The sequence below is a fragment of the Falco punctatus genome, assembly GCF_963210335.1.
Source record: "Falco punctatus genome assembly, chromosome: 6".
NCBI classification, from domain to species: Eukaryota; Metazoa; Chordata; class Aves; order Falconiformes; family Falconidae; genus Falco; species Falco punctatus.
The window spans coordinates 11,647,195-11,663,851 of NC_137585.1; the positions used below are offsets into that span (position 1 = coordinate 11,647,195).

The following is a 16,657-nucleotide window of genomic DNA, read 5'->3' on the forward strand; positions in this document are numbered from 1 at the left end:
GAGCACCAGGTGGGGGGGGGTGGGGGGGGGTGGGGTGTTAGCCATTATTTTCTGCTGCCTCTCTGAGGCTGCAATGGCACCTCCTCCCCAGTTAGCTGAACCTGTCCCACTTGTCGCCTTTTGGGAAGATTTCGCTCCTGAGCCGCTTTTTTTGGGGGGAGACCGGTCACATACCCGTCCACAGCCCCCTGGCCCTATTCCCTGCTCAGGAATAACGTGCCAAACCTGGAACAGGGACTTCTCTTCCTAGCCAAGCTCCCAGGTCAACTTCCTCGTAGGAAAGCTGATTTATGCCTGTTTATACGTATGGAAAAAGGAGGCAGAAGCCAAGCGCGGCATCTCTCCAAAATCTCATTGTCTTTGAGGCGGGAAGAGGGAAGAAAGGGGAGGCAGAAAACCTAAAATGATAAGGTTTGCCTTGTCGCGGCAGGGAGGGATTGACCAGAAAGGCAAACACAGGGCTTTGCCTCACCTCCCCGCAGCTGAAATCTTTCTCAGCTCCGACAAAACGACCGGTCCCCTCCGTGCGTCCCGGCTGGGAAAACAACCCTCCGCCTCAAGCGCCTCGCCTTGGCGTGGAGCCCTGCCCTAACCGAGGCCCCGGCAGGTGAAATCCCAACAAAACTGTGGCTTTTCCCCGCTCCCAGACACGGGGCCAGCTGTGCCCGGCGGTGCCCCATGCGCGGAACGATGCTTTGGTGCAGGTGTTGGGACGGGATTCGCGCCGGCCGGCCACACACCTGCACCAAAGCATCGTTCTGCCGGTGCTTCCTCTCGTCCAGCCTCATCCTCTCCCCTCCCCACCCTCCATGAGGCCAGGGGACACCCGGAGCTGGCAGAAAGGAGCGGTCGGAGCCGGCGGGGTGAGATGCTACAGGTGTTTCCCCGGGTGCGCATCTCCCTCTCCGCGCAGCCGGCCGGGCTCCATCCCGCAGGGAAAGGGGACTTAATCCCTGGTAAAGGGGATTGCTATTTCTTTTTTGCCCCATCTTGCCACGGAGGAGGGCTCAGGCTTGCGGTGAGGCTAGGTAGCAGGAGTTTGCTCACGGGTTAAGCATTTGTGTAGGTGGCAGGAGAAAAAGCGCTGCTTGGGATGTTGTAGATGACAGTCTTCATCGGGGGGTGGGGGTGGAGGAGAGGGGTGGCTAGGGGGAGGGTACGGTATCATGGTATGATAGTAAGTCTCTTAAACGGGTTTGGCACTGCTCAGTTCCTGCCATATTAGTAAAGCCATAGTTGGGTTGCATTTTTTTTCTCTCTTTTTTTTTTCTCTCTCTCTCTCTTTTTTTTTTTTTTTTTTTTCCAAGCCCACTGAGGCAGAGATGAGGCAAACAGCCATAGGAAGGTGGTTAGTGATGTCACAAGTTTGGTCTTTTCAATAAAAGCAATAGAGAAGGGTCTCCCTCCCTATATATATTAGGAGAAGCTTCTGTTCTTCATAATAAAAAGAGCAGCAAGGGAGAAAAACACCTGCTTTTAACACCTTTATTTAGCACTAATCTGTTGCAGACAGATTAAAAACTCTGTAGAGATGTATTTCTTTTGAAAAGTATTACCTTTTTTTTCATTTATTTAACTTCTTTTTTTTTCTTTTTCTTAAGCATAAAATATAGTTTTGGAAGCGATTGCTGAGAAGATCAACCACTGTTTTGCCAGGGTGATCTCTGAGAGGCACAGAGGGCTGTAACTCGAGGAAAAGGTGAAGTAATAAATTGTGAAGAAACTTCAGTATTCCAAGTTTATAAAGGCTATCTATTTTTCCTGAGTCTGTAAGGGTTGGGGTGTTTTTTCTTTTTTTTTTATTTTTTTATTTTTTTTTTTAGAGGGGAGGAAATTCTAAAAATGTTTGATGGACGTTTTACCTTTAACACGTGCAATGGACCTATGAGTGTGGGGGGGCTCTTTTCAGGGGATCTCACAATTATTTTTAATTAGTCGAAAGGGCAGTGTAAATCAAAGAAGCCTATTAGCTATACATTTTAATTTATAGCCTACCAGGTGTTCAGGGAATTTATTTACAGCGTCAACGATTTAATGTTTTCAGCATGATTTCTATTTCAGCTCTTACGTTTTCGGTTTTATTTGCCTGTGTGGTATGAAATTTGGCTAAGGAGCCGGGCTTTTAAACTGTGGCAGCAAGCGTCGTTGAACGTAAAATAACTTGCAGGTAGAGAAGCGGTTTGCTTTGCACCTAAACTTTCTCCCGAAAGCGTTCCTCAGTCCGAGAAGAGGATGAGAAGGAGCAGCCAGCCGGCACACCTCGGTGTTTTGTTGCGGCTTGTGAGGGTGTTGGGAAAGCATTTGCTGTAAATCAGGCTGTCAGCGGCAGAAACCAGCGACCTCCCCGGGCTCGGGAGCGGCGGCGGTGCCCGCGGTCAGGGCTCTCCGGGGAGGTTTCGGCGGGGCGCGGAGCGGAGCCCCGCGGAGGGTGCGTGGCCGCGGATAGCCGAGGGCTGCCGGGACGCTGCCGGGATGCTGCCGGGACGGAATCGGCGTCCGCAGGTGCTCGTTGCTGCCCGCCTGGGCAGGGCCAGCGTGCGGGAGCGCCCATCCTCTGCCGCAAGGAGGAGGCTGCTTGCGAAGTGTTCCCCTCCCGCGGAGCCGCCGGGGGTGGGGGCGAGGGGCGCACCGAGCCCCCCCCGGCTTTAGCCCTGCACCTTACTTCCTAACAGCCGCGGGCAGCTTCGTGCGCAGGGAGGCTGTATGAAGGGGTGGATTGTGTTACCTTTGGTTTTTACATAAGTGTTTTCCTGTGATGGAAAAATCTGGTCCCTCCGTCGGGGGTTGGGGGCCGCCGGGGGTGCGCGGGGGGCTGGCCGCCCTCCCCCGCTCCGGGCACGGCCCCGCCGCCCCGCATCCCGGCTGCCCGCCTCGCACGGCAGCGCAACCTGACACAGATATCTGCAACGCCCCGCCCGGGCTGGCGGAGGGCGAAGTGGAAGGCGAAAGAGGGAGAGGAGGAGAAAACTTTCCACTAATTTACTTTTTTGGCCAGGAGCGCCTGTGTTCATAGACTGCGAGTCCTTCCCCCAGCCCTCCCCCTTAGCCCCCCCTCCCCTTTTACTAGCGTACAATTAACATCATTAGGAATCAACCCTCCAGCTAATAGGGGAACTGCGACGAACAACGGTAGGTGCGTGAAAGGAAAGGTGGCGACGACCCCAGGCTGGGCTTTTAGGCTGATCTAACAAGTGCCCCCACTGATAGGGGCTGGGGGTGTGGGGGGAATCGTCCTTTCCACTGTGCTACGATAGGGGAGGCGCTGACCTGGGGGTAAACACAAAAAGGGAGAGGTGGAGGGGGGAGAGAGGCAGAGAAAGAGGAGCTGCAGAAGATGCGAAGAGCTTGGCCGGAGTCCTTAGGGTCTGCTGAGTGCATGTGCTGTCGGGTGTTTCCCTTCGCTCCTTTTTTGATTCCTGTCCCGGGAAGCGCCGATTTCCAGTCTCCTTTTTGGCTGTGGGTATCCCGCCCGGGCTCTCGCTCTCTCGGCACATGTTCCTAGGGCGCCATCTCTTTGCAAAACCCTCCGTCCTCCCGCAGGTCTCCCAGAGGCTGCTTCGGAGCGTGTGAACATCGCAGGCTCCAGCTCAGTCCAACCTGCGGAGCCAAGCATGCCTCCCAGCCCCTGAGCCTTCCCGGGCTACCGCTCCTCTTAGTCCTCTCGGGCTCTCCAGCTAGGCAGCAAGCCTTGCTTGTGTTCCCTTTCCTTGTCACAGTTGTGGACCCAACTTTCCGGAAGCAGAGGACGTGAACTTGACCCTTTTTTTGCGGAGGTATACTTAAAGACAGATGTATAGATGCATCCCCTCCCGCCTCCCACCCCCCGCTTGAATCTCTGCCTGGGGGTGCGTGTCTGCGCGTGTGTGCACAGACAGGAGGGTGGCTGAGCTGACTTTGGGGAACCTTTCCTTATCTGCAAAGAGGGCTTCTCCTCTAACATAAAGCCCTGAGACGGCGGCTTAGCGGACTAGAATTGAGCAGAGCTCCGGGAGGCAAATGGACGCGCTCCCTAACCCGGTTCAAGTATGAGCCAGATGATTTTTTTAACTAATATTGAGAGAGATCTTGCCTCCGGGCAGCAAGAGACAGAGGGAGGGAGGGAGGGAAGGAGGGAGGGAGGGAGGGAGGGAGGGAGAGGCAGACAGCAGGGAAGGGAGAGAGACGGAGCGAAGTTTGGAAGAAGTGAGCCGCTGCCGAGAGCTCAGAAAGTTTGTTTTTCCTTCCCAGCCTCGGAGCTGGTAGAGCCGAAAGCGGGGACAGCCTGAGGACGGTGCTGGCGCATGTGTCCCTCGGGACTGATCTTCCTTTCCTTACAGGTTTTAAGACCCGGAGGATACAATGTTCACTAAACTCTTCCAGCAGTGGAGTTTCGCAGTGTTTCTGCTGAGTTATGCCGTGCCCTCCTACGGGAGATCAGCAGAGGGGATCAGCCGCAGACTGTGAGTTTCTAATTTTTTTAAAATTATTTTTTATTTTCCCCCCTCGCTTCGGTGACGGTGCGGGTGGGGAGGGAGGTGGCGGGTGCCCCCGGGCCGGCAGCTCCGGTGCCGGCGGCAGGAGCAGCCCGGGGGGTCGCAGCCCCCCGCAGCGCTGCCGGCGCGGCTCTGCCGGGAGCGGCTCCGCGGTACCTGCCCCAGGTGCTCGGGGCGGGGGCAGGGGGCGTGGGGGGCAGGGAAGGGGCGCTTCCAGATGCCTGGCCTCGTAACGCTTTTGGGGAGGGGATGTTAAAAGCGGGGGGTCTCTTCTGCCGAGGGGAGCAGCAACGCAGCTGGGTGCTCGCCCAGCATGTGCTGCTGCCCATGAACCTCTCCAGCCCTAGCAGGGAGCATCCCGTGTTATCAAACTGCTATGTGTTACATTAAATAACATATACTCCTTCGGCACTGGCATGGAGCCAATATTGATAAGGGTAGGGGAAACACGCAGTAGTGAGGGCTATCATGAAACTGAAGTACTGAACAATTTCTTTGGGTTTCTGCCACTTCAGAAAAAGAAAGAAAGAAAAAAAATAATTCCAAAGGGAGTCCAGTATCTGACTTGGAGGCAGAAGCATATTTTTTGATAAATGATAATGTAACTTAAGAGAGTCTGTTCAGGAAATGACCTTTTTGCTCCTTCCAAAATAATCAGCGTGGTTTATACTAATACCCCTACGCAAAGTGTAGAAGAGAAGCCACTGGGCTGATGTAGGAGCAGCTGTCTCACACATCTAATTCACTGGCTTTCATTGGACTTGCATCAGATTTTCTAAGGAAGAAACACCTCAGTCATGCTGTGGAGGGCTGTATTGTTATGAAGTTCAAAAGGAAGTCAGGTTGGAGAAAGAGGGCTGGAAAATCCAATCACAAGTTATAGGGAAACATGACACAGCAAACAATTTCAGATGGGTTTCCTTGTAAATGTTTTATTACATACATAAGGACAAGATCTCCAAATAGTGCTTCCTCTGCCATTTAAGCAACAACAACAACAACAAAAAATAAAAAAATCCCTCAGGTGAAGTGACTTCAGACACACCTAAACTTTGGCACCAGGCAGACAGCTATCACAAATCTCCTACAGTAAATTATGTAGAACATGTTATTGCTGATAATGCTGCAGCATATTCTTCCCAGTCCATTAATGCCTAGCTTTTGTACTCCTGAAGACTATTCTTGAACTATTTCTTTCATTTGAGACTATTTTTGTCTCTTTGGATATAGAGAAACCTAACTTCAGTTTCAGAAATAAAAAAAACGAAAATAATTGAAGTACAGTCAAATGCTGTTATTTTCTTGGCTAGGAAACTCTAAGTGGATCCAAGCCAAATTTGTTTTTTAAAAATGTTAATTTGCTAAGAAATATTCTCTCTCTTTTTGAAGTTAGCATTGTTCTAACACTTGTTTTTAAAGGTCAGGGTTGGAGTTCTTCCCAACATCCCCATTCTGTCCTGACAAGGGGGAAAAAAGTAGAAGCTAAGCAGTCAAAATGCATTTCTCAGCTCCCTCTTCGCTATGGCATGTAAAAAACACACAAGAAACCAGTTAGCTGTCAGTTAGCGGCATTCACGTAGTTTTGTTTGTGGGTACAGCACAAACACAGACACCACACTCAAACATGTGTCCTGTTTTAATATCACCACAAACCATTCCTAGAGTTAATGGTTAATAACTCACTTAAGCCTAGAGATATTTTTTTTTCAGTCAAAGTCTTAAACCAGTAACGGATGAAAATACTGAAGCACGCTATTACATCCATGCAAAAATAATCAAAATGACATAGGCCTGGTTCTACAGACTTTACTGAGGCAAATCTCCCATGGAAAGCAATAGCAAATTGTCCCAAGAAAAGACTGCCAGACATATTATTTGTTATAGAAACAATTTAGCTGCTAAAGAACTTCTGAGAAACCCTGTAATGCCTCAAAGTGAAATTAGATATTTTTATCAGCATGCCCAGACACTGCAGCATCGTGTCCCCAGATCTGTTCAAAATATTTTTCCTAACCCTGAGATAGGTTGAGCAGCTTTCACTCCCCTTGGAGCCAGTGGCAAGGGCACTCGGTCTTGCAAAATCCAGACAGAGAGTTGACTGAACCCTTTCCAGTAATTTTGCTGAATTTATAATCTGACCCAATGTGAATAGTCAAGGATAATAATGATTAAATAAGAGCAACTCTCTGAGACAGAAAGTTGTCACTTGAAGAATGTTGCCTCTTAGTGACGCTAGATAGCTAGGCAAAATAATGGAGAAGGAATGTGCCTGAGAAGAACAGCTTATCTGGAAGTATGTGAAGTCAGCAGAGCCACAAGAAATGGATTTCTACTGTTTTCCCCATAATGAGACATTGTCTCATATGTGTATAGTGTACTTGGATGCAGTAATTAGCTCCAGTCAAATGCAAACCATCGACATCCTTCTCTCAAAAGTGCCTACCACATGTAAGCTTAGCATTTGCTGCACTTGGTTTGGGTACAGACTTTTTCCTTGAATAAGAGGTGCATTTTATAGAAGGATGGAAGGGACCTCTAGTGGGTCATCTTAACCCTAACAGCCTAATAATTTTTTACATATTGTACCCGACATATGAATGCACTCATTCCAGTTTCCATTGCCTTCCTACTCTGTGTGTGTGTGGGTGAGATATTGTTGATATCTCCATTATGAAGCACTTCTTACATCAGCCTTCTTGGGCTAGTATTTCTTCCTGATTTACAAACATAGGAGTTGTTTGAATAACTGAGGCAGAAGGTCAAAGAGATATGTATCTGCCACGTCTTTGTTTTGAGGAGATTTTTGATCTAGGGCATACAAAGGAAGCTGATAGGCAAAATGTAATCCTTAAGTCTGGCTGAGTAATAAAAGTCATGTGAAATGTAACACTACGTAACGTTATACAATCATCTGGAATAGCAGAATGTTATTTGGGGCCAGCCTTGATGCTAAATATCATACAGACATTTAAAGAGAAACCCACCCTCTTTGGCACCCTAACCCCTCACACATCAATCCCTGCATTATTTTGGAAATGTATACTCACTCAAGATGCAGATCTTGTAATGCTCTTTGACTGCCTTGTGTGTACTGGAACCCAATCTTTAGGTTTCAACTCTGTAAAATGGAATAGCTTTTCAGTCAAGAGTACTTTAATAACAGGCTTTAGAGAGTCAAGATTTTGTCACAGTGGGTAAATTGACCAAATACACATTACAGGATTAAGGCAGCTTTAGGTTGTCTGTGATAAAAGGCATTATCCTTGGTAGTTTACAAGAGGCAGTAGGAAAGCTTTGCTCATTCACATGAGACATGCTGTTTTAGACTGCAGTAAAGCACTGAGATTTTGTATGCTTTTTATAAACTGGAAGAGTGAAAGGAGAACCACATTTCCCATGCAAATATTCTGGGAAAAATAGATTACTGAAGCTAGGAATGTAATGTGAGCCACAATGGACAGCTTGACAAGCAGCACAGCAGTATGCCATTCAGAGGGGTCCAAGGTGCTAGTTTTATTAGCGTACTTGCAAATCAGATTGATCTTAATGAGACTATTGTTAGAGATGGCTATTGGAGAGCTTCAGGGAGTGCACTGGTCAAAAAAAATCTCCTGGGGGAGATCTTGAGCTTGTGTTAATGGTCACAGCTGCACTGAAGAGAAACAATATGGGTTCAGATCAGTATTATCACATTGCGGTTTTGCTTAGGGGCATCGAGTTGAAGTGTATAAAATATTTGCCCTAAAGTCCAAGGTCATCCAAAACTGATTTTGGGATGCTTAAAACATAGACAATGTTTGATCAAATGTGTGCTCACAAGCCTGAGTATATCTAGGTCTGATTTTGAGCAAGTACCCCTGCTGTATAACTTCATGCAAAACCAACGGTCATCTTTCAGTCTTACTGTGGAATGGGGGAAAGCTGCTGTTTGAATTTTATGCTGAATAATAGAGGTGTAGTATCACTTGAACCCATCACTTGAACCCAATAGTCAAAAAGTGCAGCTCTACAAAGACAAGAAGTGAAGAGGGTGCTCTTAAACCAATGCTAATTGAAGCTGACAATTTCAAATAGCTCTACTGTTGATCACATCACAAATCTAAAGAGTTTGACTGAAGGGACTGAGAAAGATCTATTGCAGAACACTGCCAATCATTTAGCATACTATCTTTGTCCACCACAGTTTGAATCCCGGTAACATAGCAGGATAATTAGGGATGGGACGGAAGGAAGGAATATTCACTCACAGTTATGTGTCTTCTCCCATTTCACCCACATGCAGAAACAACTTCTTATCCAGCTAGCTGACCAAATGATTATACGACAGGCAAGGCAGCGAACTCGTTTTCTTTGGGCAGTAAGAATCCAGTCACATGCAGTGCCCTGATGCAAGATGAGAGGATACATAGCCAATCTCTGCACACTGAAGTAGGACAATTGGAAGGATAAACTGTATTATAGCATTCATGGGAACATAGCTAAAATCCCAGCTTGTGCTCTTTCTGTGGTTCACAGTGCAGCTGTGCGTCTATCCCACATCAAGGAAAAAGCATGTATTTTCTCACGGTTATTTATTATCCAGGTGCCATTTGTATCTTCTTTCCTCAGATGTTTCATACTTTCTTTGCCAGTACAACGTCTCTAAGAGATAGATAGCCAACCATCTCCCAGTTCCTTGAAAACAAGACAGAGGTTAGCGAACTAAAAGGTCATGAACTCTGGAAAAGTACCAGAGACCCAAACAAACCAGCATGCTCTTGAAGAAGATCCAGTGAAGAGGGCTAGTGTAAAACTCAGAGAGCACAGCAGACGAGAAATTTGGCCCCAGAAGCTCATGCTTAAAGGAAAGGCATCTAAAGCCATAATTAGACACAAGTGGCCAAGTAGTAAAATCAACAGGAGCATCTGAGGCTCATCTCTGCTGATGCTCAGACTGCCTCTCTGGATAGCTCATTATGGGCTGAAGCGCCTGTGTTTTAAGCACCCTAATTCGAACATTTTTCCATTACACTCCTGCAATTGCACTTATTTAAATTTAGAAATGAAATGCACTTTTATGTATTTATTTCGTTTTTTGAAGTAGATGACTGAGCAGAAGAAAATTATTAGAACGATGCTGTATAAACACCGTTTCCGGCTTCAGTACAAGTACTTGTTATTCCCTCTCGTGCTTGACTGCAGTGCTCCATTATCTGACCCTTTAGTTTTCCTCTATCTGACAACTGAAGTGTGATATATTAAGAGTTGTAATGCTTTCCTAGAACAGAGCAGTGACTAATCCAGCTCCAGGTCCAGTGGTGTGTGATCGGTTAGCTAAGAATTATTACCCGCTTAGGTCTTTTCCTTCTCTGTAGGGAGCAGCTACTCTGAGATGTAGGACTTGCTCCAGCAGTCTGACTTAACTGGATGTCTCCAAGCCTGAGAGCTGGTACGCAGTCACTGTGGCCACCACTGTCAAAGGAGAAAGGAGCTCTGCCAAGTACTGGGCAATAATCAAATCCTAAATGTTTTTTCCCCCTCCTCTCTTCTCTTTCTTTAGCAAACGGGCTGTATCAGAGCACCAGCTATTACATGACAAAGGCAAGTCAATCCAAGACTTACGAAGAAGAATATTCCTTCAAAATTTAATTGAAGGTGTCAACACTGCAGAAATCCGTGCAACTTCGGAGGTTTCACCTAACCCTAAGCCTGCTACCAACACGAAGAACTACCCTGTCCGATTTGGTAGCGAAGATGAGGGCAGATACCTAACTCAGGAGACAAACAAATCACAGACCTACAAGGAGCAGCCCCTGAAGGTATCAGGGAAGAAAAAGAAAGCAAAGCCTGGAAAACGTAAGGAGCAAGAGAAGAAAAAAAGGCGAACCCGCTCGGCTTGGCTAAATACTGGCATGTACGGAAGCAGTGTGACCGAGAGCCCGCTCTTGGACAACTCTTTTACTACACATAATCACACTTTAAGGTAATTCTGCTATATTCTTTTGGGGGGCATCCCATATATTTACTGAAATTGTTATCCTTTGGTGTGAGAAGCCAAGGCCTCACTCAAACCTGGAGTAGTACCACACCGTTACGCTCATAACTGGGCAGTGGCTTTTCAAGCTGTGCACAGTCTCAGGGTGCTTTCTGGAGGTAAGTACCCTTTCCACTTTCCACTGGTGAGGAAGTCTTTCTTTCCTATGACAAACAATTCAGGTAAATTACTTATTGCCAAAATGAACTTCCTGAGGCTGAGTAGCAAGTTATTTCTGCAAAAAGAAAGCACATCATAACCATCAAAATTTCCTTTCCAGTTTTCACCGTAGTGTCTCTTATGTCAGATCTTGGGCCCACACTTGGGCCTCAGCAGATTGAAAGCTTCGAGTTTTATTTAAGGCTCTGCATCTATAAAATGGCGAAGTTTTCTTTCCTCCTTCTCAACGCCTCCCCTTTTTGGCAACTTTCCTACCCTTACTTTACAGTTTTTCATTTTACTGTTTAACCTTAGGGGAGAACATGGAAAATTTCTCTCTTAGTAATATCTGCAAACAACGCAGACCAGCCTTTCACCATAAAATTTTCCCTGCCATTAGGACTTTTTAATTCAGCTCCATCTTTTTGCCAGCTCGTGAAACAATTACGTTGCTGCTGAAAAATGTTGAGCATTGCTTTTGGAGAGAGACGTGCTTCACTCATGTATGACAATGAAGGGTTTTCAGGGCAGTGGTGGAGACTTCAGCCTAGGTACCCCAAGTGACTCATTTGCTTGCAGTCATCTCAGCTTGAGTGGAAGCTGGCACACTTGCAGACAAAGCCAAGGGGTCCACTCCTCAGTTCTCCTCAAAGGTTTGCATTTTCAACAGGAAAAAACCCACCCTTTTCTCTCCTCCTCCCCTTCACTTTGGCAGAATAGAGACATAAGAGAAGTGCCACTTGCTTACAGTAAATCTCTTAGAAAGAGACGCCAGCTGTGGGATTTGCTAAAATCCAGTTTGGGGTTAAGATTTACAGGCCACAGTTTGCAACATGCTCCATCGCCTCAATGTCTGATGGTATTTACAGGAGTTATCGGCATTTGGGGCTAGGCATTCAGTGTCCTGGGCCATAAACCGGTAAGCATGGCTGTAGCAGTCAGTAGTGAAGTAAAAGAGGCTGGTTTGTCTCAGCGCCTGAAGAAAGGCATGCTGTGGGACTCTGGTCAGGAGATGCCTGACATTTCAACAGATGTTAAGAACTGTGGTGGCCAATAAATAACACCTGTCTTTGGCACATAGAAATCTTGAATGTAGAGGGAAAAAAAAATATCCTAGGGCATTTCAACTGTTATTTCTTTTTCTTACTCCTCTTTCTTTTGTTGTATACCCAATGGTATATGTAAAAGAATTACAGGTGCAACCCTGTCGATTTTCCTAGTTCAGTCTTTCTGTTTGATGTATGGTTGGATGGCTGAAGGCAGTCCAGCTTTACCTTACTGATATTATTGCCCAAGATGCAGTATTTCTCCAGGGCAAGATTCCTAAAGAGGACCTGTATTTTAGATACTTAATTGAAGATGATTAAACAAAGAGAAGCCATAAAATAGGAAAAATTAAATTCCTCCTTCACAACTATAGAGCATAATATGCTGGTTCAGCTCTTAAGAAACTGCCAGTGTATGAGCTTGTAGATATCCCAGTAGGCCGGCAAAAGATGTAATCTCTAAACGTTAAATGAAAGCAAGTCCCAAATCCCTGACATGTCCTTTGGATAGGGGGAGTCATGTTCGATGCAGTTGTCTATGCAGTTGTTAGCACATGCTGGGCAAGCACATTTTAGATGGAGGGATGATCACATCTGAGTGAGGTTGATTCCTCAGCTATACTGACTGAATCAGGAACTTCTACTCTATCTGCTGGTGGTGCACAAGGGAGGTGTGTGTAGACAGGATTTCCATATGCTACACCAGTGGAAGCTGCTTTTGCAGCACCCCTAAGGCTAGCTGCAACCTAGGAGAAGCATCCATACTTAATGGTGAAGAAGTGGATATGAATAATGCATCAAGGTAAATTTCAAGGAAATGCAAAGATTAAGTTTAAGCATACTTTTCACTGTGTCTTTGTCCTTCTTTTCTGCTCAATGCATTGAATTGAAATCCTCATGACAACTCCCTTGATTCCAAGATTTTGAGTTTAGGTCAGAAAAAAAGACCCAAAATAATATGCTTTCTAGATCTTTTGGCTTACTACAGGAAGTATCTCATAAAAAAAAGCTCGTCTTGCAAAATCTGGGACCAAATCACAGAAGGCAGCTTGCAAGTAGTCATTAGTACAGAACCCATTGTCAAGATGTGGCTTAGCTTAAACTTGAAAACAAAGCTTAAAATCCAAGCCAAACTGAAAATGTCACCCTCTTAAAAATAGGCTTATGTAGTGCAGACACACATACACAGTCATGCTGTATGAATTACGTGCCATTATTATATCTATTGTAGTATAGCTTGAATACACCCTAATATTACTAGTTAATTATTATGGAGCTTCATGCTAGCATTACCATTCCGGGCACTTAAAAAATTCTTTCTCATGGACATTTCAGCTATATTCCCATTCCAATTAAATTAAAGCTGTTATTACCTAATTTCCTAAGAAACCTTTCAAATGAGTAAACTCCCTAACGTTAAATGTAGTCTCACTTTCAATGTGCACATAAAAATCCCCTCTTAAACTCTGAAGGATTTGCTTTTTTTGTGTGTCTCACGCCCACACACGTCTGCCATGTGGAACGCTACCCGCAGCTTTGGTGATCAGTCCAGCAACAGAGTGAATCCCACTCCATCCTATAGCTTCACATTCCACCCTATAGCTGTTTCCCAGGGAACCAACATGCATTACAGAAATGTGCTGTTCACAGGAACAGAAGGGAAAAAAGCCCATCCCTTCAGCATTTCCTGCAGCAATGCTAAAAAGTCACTTAAAATGATATTGTAATGTAAGTAGTATACTGACAGGATAGGAGCAGGTTCTGCATTTGTTCTCACGCCTTCACAAGGAAGGGAGGAGCAGAGAGCTCACCCAGGCTGCCAGCACCCCTTAGAAAACTCCCAAATCTTAGGACTGTATACAGCTGACTGTTTCAGCTTGGACTGAATGCAACAGGAGTTGGGGCTTAACACGACGAGATGCTCGTTTTCTTTCAGGACCAAGCTCTCTGGCTCACAGAGGGAAAGTTTCAGGATTATAGCCTTTTCATTCACTCAGGCACTTAAAGATACACACTATCAAGGATCCAGTCACTTCAAGACCTGAGCAGCCTTTACTGCATGAGTATTGCATATTCCCATGTGCATGACACCCCAGAAATGGATACCTCTGAGATGAACAGACCTTTGTCTAACAGGTGGTCTATCACTGGGAAAGATAAACCAAATCAGCCCTGTGTGACTGTTTTAATCAGAAGCCTGGCATCATCCCCAGGTGGTTAACACAGCAGGGGCATGATTGCCACAGTGTTCAATAAGGACTGTCTTTTTCTTATCCTCAAACAAATTTCTCATTTCTCCAACTGTATTTTTTTCTTTTTAGCACTTGGCATATTTATTACAGGTTGATACAATTTTTCTACCTGTAGCACGCAAGAATCTTCTTGCATAAGACTCTAAAGAAAACTAAAGCCTGTTATTTTTTCTCTGAGTGTACAATATAGTGGAATAGATGGCCCCATCTCATGTCAAAGTCATGACAAACTGTGGGTCTTCATACTGCTAGCTGAGTTGCATTGAAGAAAATAGCACAGAGGTCTTGAAAAGATGTCTAAAAGTATAACATTGTTAAACAGGCTTTATTATTTCAAATGTTTACTAGCAAGGTATACCTGTTATCATCTGTGGTACTCTTGCTATTGATTTTATATCCATGTACTTGAAATGAAAATTAATTTTTCAATTTTTTCTGTCTTTTTTTTTCTTTGCAGGAGGCGCTGACATTTTCAGCAAGAGATTTTTGGAAGACATATTGCAGTATTCTGTAATAGTGAACATATGGGAAGTATTAAAATATTTATTACCTGTATATATTGTAAATGCTCAGAATAAAACCTTTTTCCCCCATTGCTCTCTGAAACTGCACATTTGGTTATTGTGAATTTACCTTTTTGTTTTTCCTTTTTTTTTTTTTTTTTTTTGGCTAAGGCTAAGACAATTATTATTGTCACATTTACCATAATTTATTTTGTTGACCGGTGTATTTATTTTGTGAACGTATCTTGGTGCTGCTGACTTTCTATATTTTTTGTAACATAATGCACTTTAGATATACATATCGAGTAACATGGATAACTGACATAAAATGTTCCTGTTTTGTGGTTGACTTCAGTGAATGCCTACATACAATTGTTCAAACTGATTTTCCTTTGTGCATGTATAATAGCAGTATTTTAAAATTTGTAAAGAATGTCTAATAAAATATAATCTAATTAAATCATGACTCAGAAGGAAAAATGTGTCCTTTAGGAATTTCAAGAGCAGGAATACTTTTTTTTTTACTACATTTGAAAATAATTTTAAATTTAATGTGTTTACATTGGTTCATACTCCCACATTTTCACATTAGCTTTTACTTAAAAATCGCTCAGAACATATTTTGTTCCAGTGTTCTATTTCAAGTCAGCTAAGTTGCTGAACAACCTGGGGGTACTGTCATCTAGCTTAGACCATGCTGCAGGGAAAACATGATTCCCAGCCTTTCCAGCCCCCAGCCCTGCAAAGGCTGAAGCATTACACTCTCCAAATGAGAGCATGTGTAAAGCAGCTCTAGGGAATGCATCACTTTTGGAAGGTGCTCACATGTCACACCCTGTAGTCCTGTTGAAAAACAGACAGATGCTCAGTGTCCTCGGCTCCCACCAACTTTACTCAAAGATGCAAATGTCTCCCACATGAGTGGAGTTTCAGCTCTTTGTATTTTGGGACCACCTCATGTTAATGTGTGTGTGGGGGGGGGGCAGGGAAGTCCATTTTCTGGGTGAATATATAAAGGAAAGAAAAAATAGTAACCACAGAAGGTGACATATCGCTAGGTACTGGTGCACTGCCACAAAGATGCCTCACATGGATATTTCTGAAAAGCATTTGCATTACTTCTGCCTTATACCCATAGATACTTGCAGTTAAGGGGAGACCACCTTCATTACTTCATGGCCACTGGCTGAAGAAAAAAAAATGATCTGTCACTTTTTTTAAAGTGAACATGAGTCCTACTTCCTACTCTCTTCGCTACCACCCACATGTTAATCACAGCAGCTGCTGTGCAGGCAACCTGAATAAAAGAGATTGTTTCATGGAGATATCTGTACTTTGTAAAATCCTACTGAACTTCCTCTGTCTCACTCCCTTAACATCAGCAACATCAGAAAAATGCAAGCGTGGAAAAATAAATTACAAATCCTGGGAATTTTAAGATTGTTCTTGTAATTGTTGCTCCATTCTGTAGTTGCCAAGCTTTTCTTTTTTATTCTTCTTTCTTTTTTTTTAAGTGCCATCTTTTTCCATTGCCAAAGTACAGCCATCATATAATATAAAACAGATGTATTTCTGCCTCTACCCAATCTTGCAGAAAACTACCTCCAAGCAAGCACTAAAAGCAAGAAAACTTGAGAAAAATTTACCCATCCTTCCCCATCCATTTCTCTGAAGTGTGAAATTCAACGCTTCATTGTGTCCGGTTAATTAGTATAGCCCCAAAGCATATGCTTTTCTTTTTCAGATGAAAAATATACATGATGAAATGTAGCACAACTTCAGGGTTGCATTAAACAAAAAAGGCATGGTTCCTGCACATTTTCAGCTTGGCCTCCTTGCACATCCTGCCTATTTATAGTATCCAGCTAATGTTTGGATTTATACAACTGAAGTTAACTGCAATATATTCAGAAGACGATTTTGTATCTCAAGATTACCAGCATATCCCAGCTGGAACTAAAACATAAAGCTACGGTGGGCAGAGGCAATTCATCTTTGTCAGAAAGGATGACCCTTGGCAGACAGGGAGGCCAAAGAGCATAACCCCCCCATATACCCAAACACTAAACCTTGGCTCTGTAGACTGGCCACTTCATGAGAGGAGGTCTGATTGGATATGCCTCTGGTTTCCCCCATAGCTTTCCACTCTCTCTTAAGGACTTGCAATTTTTTCCTAGTTTCTACACGTCAAATTTGCAATTGTAGCAAATCT

General features: G+C 44.6%; 1 protein-coding gene across 10 annotated transcripts; it reads left to right on the forward strand.

Annotated features, from left to right (window-relative positions):
• The first annotated feature begins 885 nt into the window (after nucleotides 1-885).
• Nucleotides 886-14,911, forward strand: PTHLH (parathyroid hormone like hormone). Of its 10 annotated transcripts, XM_080392400.1 has the most exons (5): nucleotides 3,136-3,456; nucleotides 3,541-3,773; nucleotides 4,317-4,439; nucleotides 10,012-10,434; nucleotides 14,400-14,911. In XM_080392400.1, exons 3-5 carry the CDS (start codon nucleotides 4,339-4,341, stop codon nucleotides 14,407-14,409), a joined length of 534 nt encoding a protein of 177 aa, XP_080248526.1. In that variant the 5' UTR covers nucleotides 3,136-3,456; nucleotides 3,541-3,773; nucleotides 4,317-4,338; the 3' UTR covers nucleotides 14,410-14,911. The 10 variants fall into 10 exon arrangements, with proteins under 10 accessions (XP_080248528.1, XP_080248524.1, XP_080248526.1 ...); XM_080392402.1 differs by lacking the exons at nucleotides 3,136-3,456; nucleotides 3,541-3,773 and adding an exon at nucleotides 886-1,699; XM_080392398.1 differs by lacking the exons at nucleotides 3,136-3,456; nucleotides 3,541-3,773 and adding an exon at nucleotides 1,706-3,129.
• Nucleotides 14,912-16,657: the final 1,746 nt, after the last annotated feature.